The 19037-nt window shown below is 45.8% G+C and overlaps 2 protein-coding genes across 2 annotated transcripts; one reads left to right on the top strand and one right to left on the bottom strand.

The window, feature by feature from the left end:
• The first annotated feature begins 919 nt into the window (after positions 1–919).
• On the top strand, positions 920–11577 carry LOC119456771 (trypsin-1). The gene is made up of 4 exons (XM_037718593.2): positions 920–1301; positions 5051–5319; positions 7595–7734; positions 9069–11577. The coding sequence occupies exons 1-4, from the start codon at positions 1195–1197 to the stop codon at positions 9417–9419; spliced, it is 867 nt and encodes a 288-aa protein (XP_037574521.2). The 5' UTR covers positions 920–1194; the 3' UTR covers positions 9420–11577.
• Positions 11578–11728: 151 nt separating this feature from the next.
• On the bottom strand, positions 11729–18739 carry LOC119455684 (glucose-6-phosphatase 2). Its single transcript, XM_037717109.2, has 5 exons — positions 18502–18739; positions 17851–17969; positions 15985–16149; positions 13888–14219; positions 11729–13333 (listed from the first exon to the last, which is right to left on the bottom strand). Exons 2-5 carry the CDS (start codon positions 17910–17912, stop codon positions 12816–12818), a joined length of 1077 nt encoding a protein of 358 aa, XP_037573037.1. The 5' UTR covers positions 17913–17969; positions 18502–18739; the 3' UTR covers positions 11729–12815.
• Between the last annotated feature and the right edge of the window lie 298 nt (positions 18740–19037).

Raw genomic sequence — 19037 nt, forward strand, 5'->3', positions numbered from 1 at the left:
GGGCCGTAATTTAATAACGCTCACTGCGTTAGCGCGCATAAGCCTTTACTTCGCGCACGCCGCCTCACGCTTATCAGTGTAGCTCAGATCCCTTGTGTGGGAGAAATAATTCAATACCCACGCTTTCAATTGAATTCCGCCTAATGAATCGGGCTAAAGTTGGCGAGAATTTTGGGACAAGGATTCGCAAGATATTCAACGTGATGGCCTTCGCACGTGTCCGCGCGACGTAAGCTCGCGTTGTAATTGGCGCCCTACTGCCAAGTTTCTTTGTTCATTTTTTAAAAGCTTAATGTTGGTGCTCATGACCTTTACATTCGGCTAAACGAAAGCTGTACCATGTGAGTCCTATAATGTGAATAGTGCTGCGTGATCGAGGGATCGCAATAAAGCAATTGAAAATCTTAGGGCACAAGATGAAATGAAATTGAGTATAGAAAAGTACGGAACTGGTAATTGGACTGAAGCTTACGGTTGAATATAATAATGCTGTTGAAGCTTATTACCAAAGTTCCTGCGTGTCTTCTGCTAATCCTACTTTCCTTATTGCTTCTGTCAGCTCTATGCTTGAGCATTCTTTTGTAGCCGGATGTTTCGTATAACTTATCATCACTTCGTATAGCCAGGACCAGCTAGAAACCGATCAGCTCCGCTATGTCTTTAGCCTTGCGCCACTAGTGCAAGCTACCCCGATTTTTTTTTTTTTGTTATAGCGATATTATCTAAAGAAGTCCGATATATATGTCCCCTTGCTTGTGCAAAAGCTATTTCGTTCCTGAATAACCGCTATAAGGCTTTTTAAGACGTTAATGTGTTTCTGTGCCTGCAAGCACAATTCAAGACTGCCCACTAATGGCTTTGAAGAAATGTCTAGAGAACAATTGCCTTCTTCGGTGGTATTAGTGGATGCGCAGGAGCTATACGATTTTCTTCTACAAAAATTTGAGTGTTTTGTTTTTCATTTCGATGTATTTCATTTGTACCACCTTTTTTATGTTTTGGGGTAGTGTCGTCAAAATTGTATAAATGCTCGCGCAGTTTCTGTTCAATCATTTGAACCATACACAACAGGTCTAAAAGTAACTCAACAGACGTTTTTCTGCCTCAACCTCATCTAAAGTATAGGACTTGTGAAGAGGCCTTAAATATTCACGAGCGCCCCAGAGCGTTGCATCGTCCTAACCAAGCGTATCGATGCAGGCGGCTCTGATTCGGAGAACGAATGGCAGAAACGTCTTCTTCGGTGGCGGAAGCCTCATCACGGACAAGTTTGTGCTGACCTGTGGTCACTGTCTGGCAAGGTACGTCCCATGTCGTTTCACGGCTAAAATAGTTACTATAGGTTGTCATCGCTTTCAACTTACCTGAAACGAAAGCGAGTTCACTCTTAGTACAAACTGCTGCTAAAAATCTAGGAAGTAGAGGACAAAAGTACAAAAAAAAGTGAAAGCTACGTTTCGTATATTCTTGCACAGATCTAAGTACACAATAGTTCTTGCGTTTCAACTCCATCGAAATGGGGCCGCGACGTGCGGGCTCGAACCCGCGACCTACAGCTCAGCAGCGCTACTGCTATAGCCAAGTTGAGCTACCACGGCGGGTCCAATGCCCACTTAGGTTTTAAAGGGACCGACAACTGACCAGAATGTGTTGGGATACGTTGATGGAAATGAAGTGGCCATGATTTATAGCGATAGAATCCAGCAAAATGTTCGACATTTAAGCAGGAATTACGATATTAAATTGCCAAAGAAAGTCTCCAAAACCAGTAAGTGACGTGGCCTGGCGGTGAAATCTTGGTACTTCGGATGTAGTAGACGAGATTATAGTAAGTACAGCATACAAACGGGGATAGTCGATATTCTAGTTGACATTAAGCGGAAGAAATGGAGCTGGGCAGGCCATGTAATGCGTAGGATGGATAACCGGTTGTCTATTAGAGTTACAGAATGGGTACCAAGAGAAGGGAAGCGCAGTCGTGGACGGCAGAAAACTAGGTGGGGTGATGAAATAAGGAAATTCGCAGGCGCAAGACAGGGGTAATTGGAGATCACAGGGAGAGGCCTTCGTCCTGCAGTGGACATAGATATAGGCTGATGATGATGATGATGATGATGATGATGACTCATTGCTTAAAATTGCAGTTCGCGTGTTATTAGACGCTTGCGCTTTATTCTACGCGTATTACGAAATAAAGAAATTCCCCACTAACGAGCGGCACATGCCTGCCACAGTGCCTGGCGGCGCACATGCCGCCAAGAACTGTGGCGCGAGTATTGTACGCGCGCGAGTTTGCGAGTGAGATACAAAATGCCATCGACTAGTTGTGCCATAAATGGGTGCCAGCACTACAATATTAGCACACGCGTGGCTACGGCAACACGCTGAAGTGCGTATCAAGTGTAAAAGCGTCATTTCGCTTTCGATAACTTAGCTTGGCATGGATAAAAAAAAAAGAAAAAAAATCTCCTGACAGAAAACCAAGAAGATACGTAGCTATAGTTGTAGAAATAATTTTACACTTCGAAAAATTTGAGTCACTGGAACATCGGATTGATAAACAAAGTAATAGTTTCTCACAGCTACGACCGCACTTATCGTCTGCCTCCCACCAATGCCGGCGTATGATCGCTATCGCGCTCACTTATCACTGTTTTGAGACATTCTTCCAGCGAAAGACTACATCCTCGCTGCAGATCGAAAAACTTTAATAGAAGAAACGTTCCACGTCGTTTTCCGCGTTACCACTTTATGATTAAGCGCTCTAATAGGTAAGTTTTCCATTGCACAAAAAAAAGATGGGTACCATGAAAATTGGATGTCAGTCCCTTTAAGGTATGTCACCACCTTTTTCAAAAAAAGTTTTAGTTTTGGCCGGTAAATTTTTATTTCACATTGACCTTATAAAGGACCATTTTAAATGATATTCAAAAGCAAGAAAGAGTGAAAAAAATTATACTGGCATTTGTTATTGACAAAACATTGCCCAAACTTGGCTGTTACGTGAACATTCATAACTAGCGAATGGAGTGCTGGAATCATAAACTTTTTGGCACAGAGGTAGCCAACTAACCATACTGTGCAACGAACTAGGATCTTTGCCATCCGATGATTGGGAATCAAGATATAGTAAAAATACCAAAGAAAACAAAAAAATGTGTCATTTTTGTCTGCATTGCTTGGAATAAAACTTGAGAACATCAAAACTTATCATTCGTTTTCATTAATCCTAGTTCATTGCACAGTCTAGTAATAAAGGAACGAGCGTGCAAAGTTTCGTTGAAAACTATTCATTGATATTGAAGTTACAACTGTTTGCGCAACAGGAAAGTGCAAGAAATCAAATTTTGAGAAAAACAAGATTAAAGTTTTCCAATCCTTGCACAAACAAGATCATCACGCCCTAATAAGTTAAAGTCCCCTAGGTTCATGGCTAGGGCCCTTCTTAGCTGCCACGAGCTCTGTTTTGGCTTTTGTTGCAGCCCACATTTTCTTACGGAGATATTTTGCCTCACCCGTTGATTGACGCTGGGCCTTCATTACACGGTACTTGTATATTTTTCTTAAAATGTATATTTTTCTTAAAAAGTGCCTTTTCAAAGGTGGTGACATACCTTAAGGCGTGCTGAAAAATCGAGCATCCTTCACAAAATTTATTGAGATGATATTGAGAAGCTTGTGAAACTGTGGCTTAAATTTTTCACCGACTGATGTCTGTATATTTTCTGCAAATAGCTCATATCCGAAGATTCTGAACCAAAAGTACACTGAAGGCAATAAACTTGTTAATGGATGTTATCTAGTAACAGCTCTTCCAGTCAATGAAAGTCTATAAGAAGGCACAGAAGCTGACAATAACGATCTGGACGTGTTACGAATACCGTATAAATTCATTTCGCCTGAGTCTAGCGCTCACCTTGTGCGTTCAGCTGCGTTGACGTTGACAATAAATATAGCCAGAAGCATTTTGCCGCGGGCAGATTGCCGCGGGCAAGTTGCCGCAGACAAATTGACCTTCGCGCTGTCTCTCGTCTCGCTTCAACGCGAGCTAAACGTCGAAATCACAGCGCATACTAAGCTACCGGCACTCAGCGCATGCACTTTGCCCACATCGCAGATCGCTTTCAAGATACGGTGCCCGCGCGACCGCCCTGTGCGCAGTAGCCCACGGAGCGGAACGCACCCCCCCCTCCCTCTCCCTCTCCATCGCCTCAACCCCATGCCTCACACGCGAAAGAAGACCGCGCGCTTCCATACTGCCTTTCTCCCTCGCGTGCGCTACGTTGAGCCGCGATTGCCGGCTCACCCTCGTACGTTTTCACTCGCACACACAGCGTACGGAGCGCGACGACGATTTTATCGCCGTTGGACTTTATACGGAACCGCACGGCGACGGCGGCGGCATAAATGCGCTTGGAGAGTCCATATAATTGCTATCGAAATAAAATAAAAGGAAGAAAGAAAAAAGAAAATTACAAAGACAACAAAGACAGCAACATACTAAGACAGTGTGCATGCACCACCCGGACATCCGTCTCACTCCCTCCACCTTACACGTTAGATCAAATAACCCGAAAACAACCAAAAACAGTTTAATCTTTACGTAGCTATCGTGTAATATTATGAGGCACAGCTGATGCACAAATGATCTTCTCGTTGAATATAAAAGGCTCAGCAACATTTTTTTTCTGTATTTTCTTCCCCCTTCTAGTCAGGATTACGTCACATTACTCCCGTCTCCGACAACGTCGGGCTACACTTGCACTTTTTTTGCAATGCAATGCCAAGATTAGAGCCTGTAAATGATTTCAAACTGTTGCTGGTGCTCGCACAAGCCTAGTGTTGAGGCCTACGTAGGACTTGTCGCACAATCCGGTACACTAACACAGGCTACTCAAGGCACAAACAGTTTGTCATGTTTAGTGTTACATACGCATGTCGATACTTTCGTTCGCGCTTGCGTTTCGCTTTTGCATCGAATGGATCGAACGGCATTCCTTCGCTCCATTCAACGCGACGCGCTTTAAACACAGTGGTGTCTTGGTCACAGGGAGTCGTTGCAAAACCTGACCGTGTGGCTGGGCCTGCATCGGCTGTCGTTCCCGTCGCTGTTCCAGTGGCGCTCGCGGCCGTGCGCCTTCTTCATCCACCCGCAGTTCGACGAGGCGACGCTGGTGAACGACATCGCGCTGCTGCGTCTCAAAGACCGGGTGCCTCTCTGGAGGCTGGGCGGATACGTGAACACCATCTGCCTGCCGCCACGGGGATACCGGCCCGAGGGTTTCGCCCTGGTCAGCGGCTGGGGCTACACGTCCGAAAGTACGCCCATAATGTAAACATTCGTATTCTTTGATAACAGTTCGCCGGGTGGTGGCCCATTGGGGGAAAAGATAAGGAGGGTCAAAGATAACAGTAAAGCGCCAGCCACTGAATGAACTCCAGGTATATGAACGGTGATAATGTTTGCCCTGTTTACCCCTTAGAGCTGCGCCTGGTAATGAAAAGCATCTTTTGCGCAAGGCGTAAGGGAATTGAATGGGGTGGGGATATGAGAAAATCGGTATTTTTGGTCAGTGGCGAAAAATACATTGGCAGGTAGTAATTGCTCTCGCAGGATTTAGATATAAAAGAGCGAACTCGATGTGCGGCATACGGAGCGCTTCCAGTAATTTGTATGCATAAGCTTTTCTGTCATAACAGGCACCAGCGCCATTCTCCTCCTTTACTAATGCTCCCTCTACCCTTGCTCGAACGCCGCCTAGCTGGCTAGACCACCCTGGTTAGGGCCCTATCCCTCTCCACCTTTCAGTAACAAACTACATACTCGAGTATCACTCAATAGAGTACGTCCATTCTGCCCACGCACACGCAAAGTGAAGGTACTCGATCTGGAAGTACAAGAGCTGTCAAAAATGAAGTTCACTTCGAGACGGGAACTTGCCTCATCAAAAAAGAAACTGCTAGCACTTTATTTGTTATTATAGCGTGCTGAGTTATCGACTGGAAAATGTAGTTAAACGCTTCTGCGAAATTCCAAAAAGACCGAAGCATCAGCACACTATACGTTAAACGAGACAACAGCTATAATAATCCGCTCAGCAATTACTTCATGCGCCAATTAGAATCGTTATTAAAAGTTTTTTTCATTAAGGAGCGCGTGCCACTATAGCACCGCATACATATCTCGCTGCAACCCATGTGCTATACATGTATAACACCCGTCTGTGACTCCCTGTTACGGTGTGCGGTAAATCTGGAGCGCATTTCCAATAAACAAATAGCAAAATCATTTAAATCGCCCGCTCAGCGATAGTTAAGCTCAGCTGTGTTACGAGTTACAACACAAAAATCTCGAAATGAAAATGGACAATCAAATCAAGCTTCATATTGCATTTCACGAGCCACTGTGCTTCATGTTGATGGGTAGAAAAGACCTCGCGGGGGTGTCCGAGCATTATGCGAGTAAATACGGTATGATTAGTGCTATGCGTTTGTGCTCATTTTGTTCTTGTTATTGTTAACTGTGAAGAGCAGTTATGAGGCAGGTTATTCGTTTGGTTGGTCATCAAAGACTACGTCACTGAAAACATGACGCAAAAAAATATATGTCGGACCTAGGGTCGAGGTAACAATGCTGCGTTTTCAGGCCTAGCTCTCTAACCGCTACGCCACAGGTGCTTTACGCAAGTGAACGGATAATACTTACATTTGGCACTGACAAACACCTGCTGTTTTCTGTCGGACTCGTGCGCCGCAGCGCAGCGCCCCGCCATGCCCAACCAGCGCGTTGGTCGAGACGCGGTGATTTGATTTGATCTGATCTGATCTTATTTGCACTCAGTATCATGTTCTATTTCCTAAACGTATTTAGGGTCAAGTGGCTACTTTATAATGTTCGCAGTTACCTGGGGCCGTATTCTGAAACGTTCTGCTTCGGCGATAGGTCCCCTAGGCGACAATTTCGCCTTCGGGCGCGCGCTGATTGTCTGTTTTAGCAAAACAGGATGAGCTGATTGGCTGGTTGAGCCCGACGTCATTCAGTTTTGCTCAACCAACCAATCAGTGCGCGCCTGAAGGCGAAATTTTCGCCTAGGCGAACTATCGCCGAAGTGGAAGGTTTCAGAGTACGGCCCCTGGAAGAACCAGATAACTGCGAACAGCAGTATTTTTTTATGGGGTTTTACGTGCCAAAACCACGATCTGATTATGAGGCACGCCGTAGTGGGGGACTCCGGAAATTTCGACCACCTGGGGTTCTTTAACGTGCACCTAAATCTACGTGCACGGGTGTTTTCGCATTTCGCCCCCATCAAAATGCGGCCGCCGTGGCCGGGATTCGATCCCGCGACCTCGTGCTCAGCAGCCCAACACCATAGCCACTGAGCAACCACGGCGGGTTGCGAACAGCAGTAATCAGGTATTACTCCCCAACTGAGTGCCTCCACTCTACTCATATACTCAATCAAAGTGAAAGTATTTCATCCTCCGGTCCTATAAATTTGGTTATCAATAGCGGTTATACACTCGTGGCACGGTTTCTGAAGCACTGTTATATTTTTAAGCCTCACAGTGTTTCCTCCTTCGCCTTTGGCAGATGGTCCCACCTCCGACGTGCTGCAGGTCGTGGAGCTGCCGCTGGTAAACCTGACCTTGTGTAAGCAACTCATCAGGTTCCTCGTGGAAGACACAAATATCTGCGCTGGATTCCTTGAAGGCGGGAAGGACGCCTGCACGGTACGCGGCACTGATCTGCGCAACTGCGGAAACTAATGCTATTAGATAAAAGCTGGCACTATTGCTCGCACGTGTAGTTTTCATCTAGACTTTGAAGGACACGCGCTGCAACACACTACTATAGTTTTCATCTTTTCTTAAATGGTAAGCGGTTATGAGCATTAGCTAGATACCTCGACTACTCTATTTATCCATGTTCTATAAGAAAGAAATGCTACTGCAAAGGTTGCGTCACCAGACATATCTCTATAGATAACTCTCGTTTAGGAAAATAACAGCGCTGGATGGACAAGGAGCACAGGCAAGAGGAACACGACACTGGCGCTGACTCACAACAGCGTCAGTGTCGTGTTCCTCTTGCCTGTGTTCCTTGTTCGTCCAGCGCTGTTAATTTCCTTCTTCTTTTTGTGGTTTTACGTGCCAAAACCAGTTCTGAATTTCCTAAACATGAATTCCCACCAACTCATCCAAGTTTCTCTTCCAGATAACTGTCGTCTTATTAGTCAACCCCAAAAATAAAGTTCTTCTGTCTGTCTGTAGTCACCCCCAAAAGTGCCGGACCCACTTTACTACCACTGGATCAAACAATTTTGCTACAACAATTAGAAGTAGGATCAAATATATCACGGTGCACTTAAAAAACATTATGTTGCGGGAGGTAACCCTTAGTAAGCATATTTATGTTTCATTATTATGAAATTACTGGCGGAATTGATAGAGCCGATTCAGTAAAATCTCTGAAGTTCTCCGTGAGCCTTTTGGCATATTATGAATGGAGACATAGAATTAAAGATTACTGGAAGACGTGGGTGGAAACAGCAGCGCTGGTGGCGGCATCTTCTGGCTCTGTCTTCGACTACAGCGCTTTAGAAACACTCCGGTGTCGCACTGCTCTACTCGACATAAAAAAAGAGACGGAAAACCTTTAACATGATTGCATAGATAGATAGATAGATAGATAGATAGATAGATAGATAGATAGATAGATAGATAGATAGATAGATAGATAGATAGATAGATAGATAGATAGATAGATAGATAGATAGATAGATAGATAGATAGATAGATAGATAGATAGATAGATAGATAGATAGATAGATAGATAGATAGATAGATAGATAGATAGATAGATAGATAGATAGATAGATAGATAGATAGATAGATAGATAGATAGATAGATAGATAGATAGATAGATAGATAGATACTTCTCTCGATTCATGGTGTGTTTCTTCATGTGTTTTTAAATAACCAAAAATCGAGCCCCTTGGATTCCCTTCTTTCTCTCGCTGATCTTTACCTTTCTCGCTTTTTTTTTTTCGGCGTGTTTCTGCAGGGCGACTCCGGTGGACCGTTGTTCCAGATCATCAACAACACTGCCGTGCAGATCGGTATTGTGTCCTGGGGCCGAAGCTGTGCAGTGCCAAACTCGCCCGGCGTCTACACCGACATTCAACCATACCTTCCGTGGATCGAGCGCGTCCTCCGATACAACAGCACCGCGCTGCCCAGTCGTCGACCTCGCACACGGACTACCGCCTTCGCTGCCCGACGCCGCGGATCATGGAACCGCGGGACTCCAACCGTATGGCGGCGGTTTCCAGTGAGCGGACGTCCGTCGCCTCTGCGATACGGCGTCGCTGCATCGAATGCGATGATTCACCCGACACGCCGCACTACTGCGTGAATGCGCCATGGTGTCAGCTCGCGCTCACGCAGAGTTTCGTACTGGGAAACGCCGGACGCAATCTGGCACGTCTATTAGGGTTAGGCTTCATTACGGTGGTTCGACCATCCGTTTACTGATGGCGCGGGCAAGGCACGGCCCCCAAGACACTTATCTTAAGAAGGGGAACGGTGCGCTGCAGAGTACGCGCGTGCGATCAAGACGGAAGTTTACGGGTATGCACAATTTGATCCTGAGTGAACGAAGCCAGACTGATAAGCCATTGCTAGTCGTACCGTCACACTTTCTTCCCTTTAAACACCGAAAACGGTCGCTGTAGTGAGCGACAAACCACAAGAGGGGATAAGACACGCCTATGAGCCTATGCTTTTTCGCTTGCTTATCGCTTAGAGTATATCGCTTAGAGTATCGCGAAATAGTTGTAAAAATTTAATCGCCCAAGTCAATTGCAGCCTGGTAAAAAGCACGATAATAGCAGCGGTTAGCTCACCTGGCAACGCATGCTCAAAAGAAGTTGTTTGCAACGTGAGGCCTCAGTCGCCTCAGGCAGACGATGCAAACGAACTTCTGAACTTCATGAAAAAGAGTGCTTCGCACTTTACTGTAACCTACGTGTAAAGTTAGTAAAATGCTCAGCGATTCAAATGCGATACTCCAAGCACATAGCTGTCGGCGCTTTTTGCGTCACTGGTGCACGGGCGCTGGAGACACCGAGCTGACGCGTTGTGGTATACGATGGTAGTGAGGGCCCTTGTGACGCATTGTGACTGCATTTGGCCCCCCAGCGATCACTGAGCGCTAACCGGTGGTGCAAGAAGTGCCGGCCACCGTGCGGGCCGGTTATGGCGTTTGGATCGCTGAGCACTGTACCCGTTAGCAATGTGAGCGGAAGCACCGAAATTGTTTGCAATTTCCCCGCGTCACGTGGTTTCAAACTTGATATCTGAATATTGGCAGTTAGCTTGCAGCTGAATAGTTCCTACCGTTGAAGATTTTTTTCCTTTTTTTTCGGTTCGGGGAAATCCTAAACCACTATTGCCTCTTGAATGCAAATTTGAGTGTTCGCTCTTATGTTTCTCCACGACGGTCCAAACAAAAACGAAACGGATTATTTTTAGAACTACTGAAAGTTGAGCAAGTTGGGAGGTGTCTGGCATTTGTGCTGCCCTTCTCGTTCTACTTGTGTCCGCGTTTGCACGCCTGCCTTTTCGCACCATGTGTGATTTTGATTCCGGAAAGCAAAACCACAAGACAGTGTGGCACATTTTTGTTCTTTTCAACTATCTCACGCTCTTCCCAGAAAGTCGTTGACATCATCACTGAAAAAACGTTTGCTCATTCATTGTGATCATAGATCTGAGCTCAAATTCCCACAATAAAGAAATACAAACACCATTTACACGTGATTTCTTGTTAATAAAACATGGCATTGCCACCTGGCTTGACGCAACACATTCTTTGTGGCCCAAGGAACCTCCATACGTGAGTGACGCCACTGCCAGATCTGGAAACCTTGGAGCTTAAAGACAGGTCATGTTTTAAATAAAATTATTTATATTTCTTTTTCTTCCGATAATGCACCTTCATAATGAAACTTCTGTTCATCACGATATGTTTTAGTTGTCCCAAGGGTGCTCAGCACGAACATGCGAGTTTGACCCACTTCCATGTTAAAATTAATTAATTAAATTATGGGGTTTTATGCGCCAAAACCACGATCTGATTATGAGGAAGTTCAGCGCCGCCACTGTCAACCACCGATGAATGTTGCACGGCTGCCACACTATTTCTTCATCGACCACGTCGGTTAGACTCTATTGACCGTCTATACGTGAGGTTATAGTGATGTTTAGGCAATTAAATTTAAGGGACACCAGTATTCGGATTTTGTGTCTTGATACCATTAGTTAATTCAGCTGAAGACGTTGCCAAAGCTGGGAAGACTTCCCAGTTTCGCCAAACTCGGGACTTCCTGCATCACGTGCCCCAGATGTAATCAACATTTCACCCCATGTTTTTGTTGATGTAGTAAAGATTGCTTTTTTGTACCCTTTCCGGAAGAAATTCTAGCTTCATTTAGCGTATACGGAATAGCCTTGCGCAGGTATTACAGGTACTCAACAGGCGCCGCTGGAGGTAACACGTACCTGCGGGATCACTCAGACTTTGCTCGTGTTATTAGCCTAATGTCTCGTCCGGTGTGACCCTTTGTGCAGGAGCTCAAAGAGGAGAGGTATGTGGCCATGTAATTTTTGGTCATATCCCACTTAGGAGTGTCCTCCGAACAGAGATGAAATCCAACAAACATGTAAACGTGCAAAATTGTCTTTATTAAACATGCTCAAAGTTAAACCATTGAAAACAGTATAACGCTTGAACACATTATTTACCAATGTGGCTGACATGAAGATCTAACCAGACATAACGCACACGCTCTAAAACATCACCTGCACAACATACAACCAAATAATTCAGATCTGTACAATTATTTACAGGGAGGATATATTACAATGAAGTTGCTCGTGAGGAATGATAGGTTAAAGTGTTCAGGTGGCAAGGTAAACATGATTACAGGCTGACGTTACCAGTTTACCGCGATATATGTTCTTGGATAAAAAAAAATAAACTACAAGCCTCACAATAGCGTTCAGCAATGTCTTCGCATCGGCAAAGTATATGAAGGCGCTACTTTCTTCTAACATATACTTGAGCAAAATAGTCAAACAGACAATGCCCATAGCCAAGACTGCAAAAATGCTTAAATTGCGCTAATATATAAATTCACCCTAGAGGATGCCTGCTCTGTTATTTATCTAGTTTTGAGTTGACTTGCGCCAATCCTGTAATTCTTCAATGCTTGATTCTCTCTGAAGTTCTGTCTGAAGTTCGATGTAAAAGCAGAAACTGTTGAAGATGGATTATGACGGTGATGAAATGGTGATCATGACTGTGTGTTCCGTGAAACGCACTGTATGCTCGATGAAGAATAGTACAGTGTCAATGAAAGCACGAGGAACTTTTCACGGCCCTCGCACAGGGTCTGTCGGATTTTCTAAAAAGCGGAAATAAGATTGAGCCAATTAAGTGGGATGGAATGTACTGCGCATGGAAGCAACAACATCATACTGCAGCTGGAAGGCTGTGCAACCGTTTAGCATGCTCCGTGTTCTTGAATTCGGCATGTTTAGTGGAACGCAATGTTTCAGAACAGCATGACAGACCCTGCGCGCAGACGGCGCATCGTCCCTATCCCGAAATTGCTGTTTCGCGGTTTCAGGTAGAGACGCTTTGGCAACAATTTGTTAAAAATGCCTAAGGGAGCTAGGGGAGGTAAGGGAAATAAATTTGTTCAAAGGGACGCCGAGGACAAGCAGCGCCGCCCTCAGACTACCCTGCCTACGACAACTTTGCCTTTCCCGAAGACTGGCGACGGCTTCCCGCTAAAGACGCCACCACGTAGGGCACGAAGCCAAACATGGTCGCTGCCAGAAGAGCGTTGAAGAGAAATGCCGAGGCGTAGAAGACGGGCACGTTGTTGTTGGGCAGCGAGACCCACTCGGAGGCCTTGCCTGCACCCACGGCCAAGATGGCGGCCAGCAGTCGCATGCACCAGGTGAAGTCGGTCGACTTGACGCGCTGGTAGAAGCCAGAAGTCATGGCGAGGCCCATGCCAAAGGGGAAGGCGCAGTAGCGCATCATGCTGAAGAAGGGCGTGGTGTCGACGTGTATGTACTCCTGCTTGACGCACCATTTGACAGCCCGGTCGATGGACCACAGAGGGTCGACGCCCATGAGGCGAAGAACGCCGTAAGTTGACAACGCACTGGCGCAGAGACCCACGCTGATCAGCATGTACTGGCAGCGAGTCACGCGGTCGGTGTCGAGCTTGCACATGAACTTGGCCAGGAAGCAGCCTGAATGACGGGAGAGGCAAACCGAATTTCATTAAACATTGGTTCACTAGGTCATGCACGACGTTAGTTACGTGCAGTGTTTGTCAGAACTTTGAAATACACTGCGCTACGGTCAAGATCTGTCTACAGGCAACGTTTGTTTCAGCGCTGCATTAGCATGTCTGGCACTCAATCCCTTTCTCTTGTTATTGGCCAAGCCACACCATCACCGTCTACAAACGCTTCAATAAAGTACTAAGGCGTGCTACTCCTATGCTTTGATTCGGGACACGACGCACATGCATTTATGCTAACGCCGTTCGTACGCTGATATATCAACTACCGGGTCCGGCCAAGTGGGCATCCCGTCCATGGCAAAACCATCTGTGGCAGCTTGTAGCCTCTACAAGATATATATCATTCGTATGATGTAGCGATCCCACTCGCTGTCTTTCCTTTCAATGTACGTTTCTGTCACCTCACACGCATTCTTTTTCTTATTTTCTAACCGCTTTCCTAAAATGTTGTTGCTCGAACACTGAGTACCACCGAAAGGACAGGTGAGACGCACTCACCAATGACCATGCCCATCAGGCACTGGTGCGGGAAGTGGGCTGCGATGTAGACCCGCGACAGGCTGACGATGCACAGGAGCGCCGCGTAGGTACACCAGTGGAAGGAGGAGGCCCACGCCTTGCCCATCTGCTGGGCGACGCCAGTGCGACGCAGCAAAAAGTCCAGGATGATGTACCAGATGGCCGCCGACACCATGGCGTGGCCGGAAGGCGATCCGGGCCCGGTTTCGCACGTCAACGAGTACTGGCGGATGGCAGGCATACCGGTGCCCGTGCGGTTGTACATTTCCGTTTCGTGCACCCACCAGTAAGGACGCTCGCCATGCAGCATCCTGCGTGCACACAAAGGACACACGTGTGAACACTCAGTACCCCGCCATGACTCATTTTCTTTAGCCTATACACGAACTATCATCTCCAGAAAACATAACGGGCCCTCTTATATATATATATATATATATATATATATATATATATATATATCTTTTTCTCTTCGTAACTGCGATACCTTTTCTTTCGAGCTTATAGCGCCTGAGGTAAACCACCACGCCTTCAAAAGACTGAGGCCCACGTGAGAAAACCACTCCCACAATTGGACGATATTAAAAAAAAAAACACCCGTATTTTTGATCACGTCTGATTTACATGCTCAAGCATTTTACAACTTTTTAACGTGATTCCAGAGAATATGATGTGAGAACCCACATAATGAGCAGTGTGGGTCTGTCAAGTCAGGGTAAAGGTGTGCGTATATTTGAGAAACTGGCTGGAGATACATGCTACTCCAGGTTGTAGACGCGCGCAGCTCTACGATTCGCTTCTTCCTGCGTTTCACTAATTCCAAACGAATCAAAGGTAACCAAAGTGTCTGTCTACAAAAGAAAGAAATAAGATATGCCACCGTATTATGAGAAATCTACTCCTCTTATCATTAGTAGAGGGTGAAAATATGCATTGTTCCTTCATTACTGTGGCTGAAAAAAAATTGTCAGATAGTGATGACGAAGGCCTAAGCAATAACATATGCTGCTAGAGGTTTGTACCACGTACGCCATTAAACATTCCGATGCTGTTAACAGCTTAAATCAAGGAACATTGTTTCGCTGGCTAAGCCCATCCTTTCAGAACCCCTTTCCAGAACCCCTTTCTGAACCCCTTTCTAAAGAATCTTTTGAACGCCATAACAAAGGTTTTACACCCGAACAATAAAAAAGATAAAGGCAGGTTCTTAACCGAGATGGGGCGTTTGAGCGCTAATATGCTACAGCAGATACAATAGAAAGTATTATTCGACGAGCTCTATTCATATGAAGACATACCAGCGAAATCAATAAGTTATTTTTCGCTGTGCGAACTATACCGCAGTTGAGCTCCCAGAAAAACAGCCGATTTCAGTTTAACTTAGCCTTATCTGCACATCAATGTGACAACTCGTTGGAGGAGTTATCATGTACCCTACAATGTTCCTTTAGTTAGGACGCGCAATTTCGTGATTTCTGACTTCCATGCAACAAGGACGCATACTTGTCGGTACAAAATTCAGCTCGACAGGATGAGTGTTAAAAAATTATGCTCACTATAAAAGAATGTAACATGTACGTATATCCCTGTTTCGGGCTTTCTGCGTTGATTTGTCATCTTTGCGAAAATAACAGGCTGTTTCAATCGCATACGCTAAGATGACAGCATGGAACAAGCACGTTTATAAAATGCCTTTCTAATATGCGCACATCTTTGAGCAATGCTTCTGTGCCCCATTGTTGATTTTGGTTAACCCTGTTTCGCAGAATAGGCCGATTACAGGCAGAAACTCTTTCTTTATTTCATTTGCTATCACCGCTGCTTGAAACAAAACGACGCAGGATTAGCTTTCGGTTGTGGACGCCATAATAGAAGATCATCATTATGATTACCATCATCATTTTATTAAAGTCCGCTGCAGTGCGAAGGCCTCGCCCAGAGGCCCCCAGTGGCTTTCATTGCTTCAACAGAACCCACACTGTGTCAGCAAATTTCTTAATCTCACCGCTACATCTAATCTTCTGCAGCCCTCGACTGCTTACAGTCAAATGGCTACGAGTGCGCAATAGCGCTTACCATTTAAGCAGCTGGTTGGACCACTCGGCGATGATGGTGACCCACATCAGTCGGCGTCCCACCGACCAATCGAGACAGTAGATGAGCGGCGCGAAGATGAGGAAGGCGTACCGAGGATCTCCGAAGTTGGAGATGGCGAAGAACAGACCATGCTGGTGCTGGAACCTGCGTTGCAATAAAAATGGTGCATCAGTTTTCTGTGAGAATGGGCTATTACCTATTTTTTTAATGCGTCTGTATCAGTTGTCATAGTGATGATTACGTTTAACTAAACTCAACAGTCGTGACATGGAAGGTCATGTTGCAAAACGAAAAGAACTTGCAGTGTTTGGGCACAGCTTTGATGCCGACGTTATATAAACCTTGAGCCAACCGAAATGTATGGGTAATTCAGCAGTGTTTGCTGGGATAGTAGGCTACGTATCACTGCAGAAAGCCGGCTTCAACAAGACTAAAACAGACATCCTGTCCATATTGAGTAAGGACAGGGTCCCTATCTAGACGAACATAAAGGGAGTAGACATACTGCCTGTTCAGAATGGAAGTTTTATTCTGCCGTGTCTTCTGCGTGTGCCCGTGCGTACTTTAAGTCATCCTTTCATGTCACTAGTGAGGGACTATCATCTCCTTGGCCTGCGGTGTACCACCCTAGACGAATGTTTGTACCCCAGTGGTTGTGCATCTCGACGCGATCAAGCTCATCGCGCTCTCCTTACTTTTCTGGAATTAACTCACTTAAGTTCATGTGTGTACCTTAGAGACTGTTTCTTCTATTTAACGTTTTTTAGTAGTGTGACGTGCAGTGACCTGCTGTGACCGGCCCTACTGTGTGTGACCTGTACTGTGTGTTCTACTCTATTCTTTGAGATTTGTTATCTGGCCCTTTCTTTCCTCTCTCCTTCCCTTCTTCCTATATTTCATTTCTATGTTTCTGTCTCCCCCATTCTGAAGAGTAGGCAGGCGTTGTGCCCTTTCCGGTGGCAGTTGCCAGCCTTGCTCCTCACTTTCCCTTTCCTGTCTATGTGTTTTCAAATTAACTAATATTAATGATTATGTTGGCGCTCTTTGGCCAGACCTGGTCCTTGCGCCATTAAACATCACACATCATCATCATCATCATCCTTGCATGCTCGAAATCGCGTTCATGTTGCATTCCTGCAGGAGCGTACTGCAATCTAATACAATGATTTTTTTTTCCTTGAACGAGTTATGCCTAGTTTAAATAATGCATATTTTGGGCAAAATAGAGAGCGCTTCAACTTTCATGTTCTCCGATAAAGATTTGATGCCCAGCGGTGCGGCAGATTGTCCCTAAATTCTAGTTAAAACAGCAAATTGTACAAATTTTGCCAGTAAGTAGTCGAAACTTCTGGAACAACAAGAAAAGCGCTTCACCACCGTCACCTGATGGCAGTACCCGTAACACTTAAAAAGGGCGATGAAAGGGACTATTTCGAGGCTGTTCACATTTTCTGCTTGCGCTATGTAGTACGAAAAGACTGGGATAGAAAAGAACGGACAAACTATTGGTGCGCACCATTCGTCTGTCCGTTCTTTTCGGTCCCACTCTCTTCGTACTACATAGCGGAAGAAGAAAGTACGATCGCTAACAGGATCGAGTAAAGTGATGAGGCGCACTTAGTCCGAGAAAGTGTAATTCTAACCCTTTCAGCACTAATCTACGTTCCTTCGTTCTAGGTTTTGACGCGTTGGTCATCGCAACGCAGAGCTAACCAGCCCATCTGCTACAAAGTTCGTACTGCTCGATTGAAGAAAGCATTTCAAGACTTGCACGCTTATGGGAAGTAGCAGTTCTCTTCACGAGTTTAAACAGTGCGCGATGAGGAAGATCCGAGCAAAACCCACCTGGTCTGCAGTGATTCGATGGCGAACATGCCATTACCGTGGAGCGTATCCATCAGGATCATTTCTTACAGTCGGGGATGAGGGACACGTTAACGAGTGGCACCTACTGTTGGCACATCCTGGAATGAACAGTCAGAGAACAGGGATAAGTAATTCAAGCATTCAAGCAATATGACCTATAACGATCGTTAAGAGGTACGCTCGCGTTTTCCTGTTTCGCAAGCATTGCAAACCGCCGTAGGTAGATTCCGCTCAAGTGCTTTCGCTGTTGCCATGCGAGTTGGAGATTGCAGCATGAGTTAGCAGTTCGGTCTACCGTGTGTGTCGCAATGTTTCCATAACTTTATCAGACTGCAACCGTAAATGTCTGTTTTCCAGACGTTTTCGTTTTTGGAGCTTGCACTGACATCATCTTAAGCCGCGTGCAGGCGTTTAATGTTGCACAGCGATAAATTAGAAATTTTTATCGATATTGCAAACGGTGCGTCAGATAACGCAGCCTTTGACATCTTGAAGCGCACATCAGCTAACTTCCTCAAGAAATGCAAGCAATCGCATTTCATGCAAATGTTGCGGCAAAATCCGATAAACTTTATCCCGAGCTTCTAGCTACACCAAAAGAAAGGTAACAAACGCGAAGCGTACGCTTACCAAAAACAGTGGAGCGGTAGTTCCGAAGGTGCCGGAATTCTCAACTGCGTTGCAGTGCTAAGGACAAGCACGTTTCCGCAATAGAGCAGCGTAATAAGAAGGCACTCGAGCAGTGGCTTCGTGGGTAACCCTCGAATCCGGAGGACAGAACAACCCGATCGTCAGTAGTGCCGAGCTGCGGTCTCTGTGCGGGTTCAACGTGACCGTGAGTTTCTTAAATACGCCTTCCAGGCGACTCCACGAAGCACCGCCAATTATCAGGTGCGGAGAAGAACGGGCGACGACGTCAGTCGCATCAAAGCCTGATAGCCCAGACGGTGCGTGCGATCATGGGCGAGGGAGAAACGGGAGGTGGAAAAAAGAATAAAAGCTTCGACGCGCCGCGTGAATTCACGCTCGTAGGGGCGCGCGCGTTTAGGGCGCGCTTATAGGTGCCTGTATCTTCTCTTCCTCCGATCACCTCCTTGCCCTCATAACGCTTGTCGCCGAGGCGACGAAGCTTTGGAGGCCGGACGGAGAGGGAGACACGTGCTACC

This window comes from Dermacentor silvarum, chromosome 6 (assembly GCF_013339745.2).
Source record: "Dermacentor silvarum isolate Dsil-2018 chromosome 6, BIME_Dsil_1.4, whole genome shotgun sequence".
NCBI classification, from domain to species: domain Eukaryota; kingdom Metazoa; phylum Arthropoda; class Arachnida; order Ixodida; family Ixodidae; genus Dermacentor; species Dermacentor silvarum.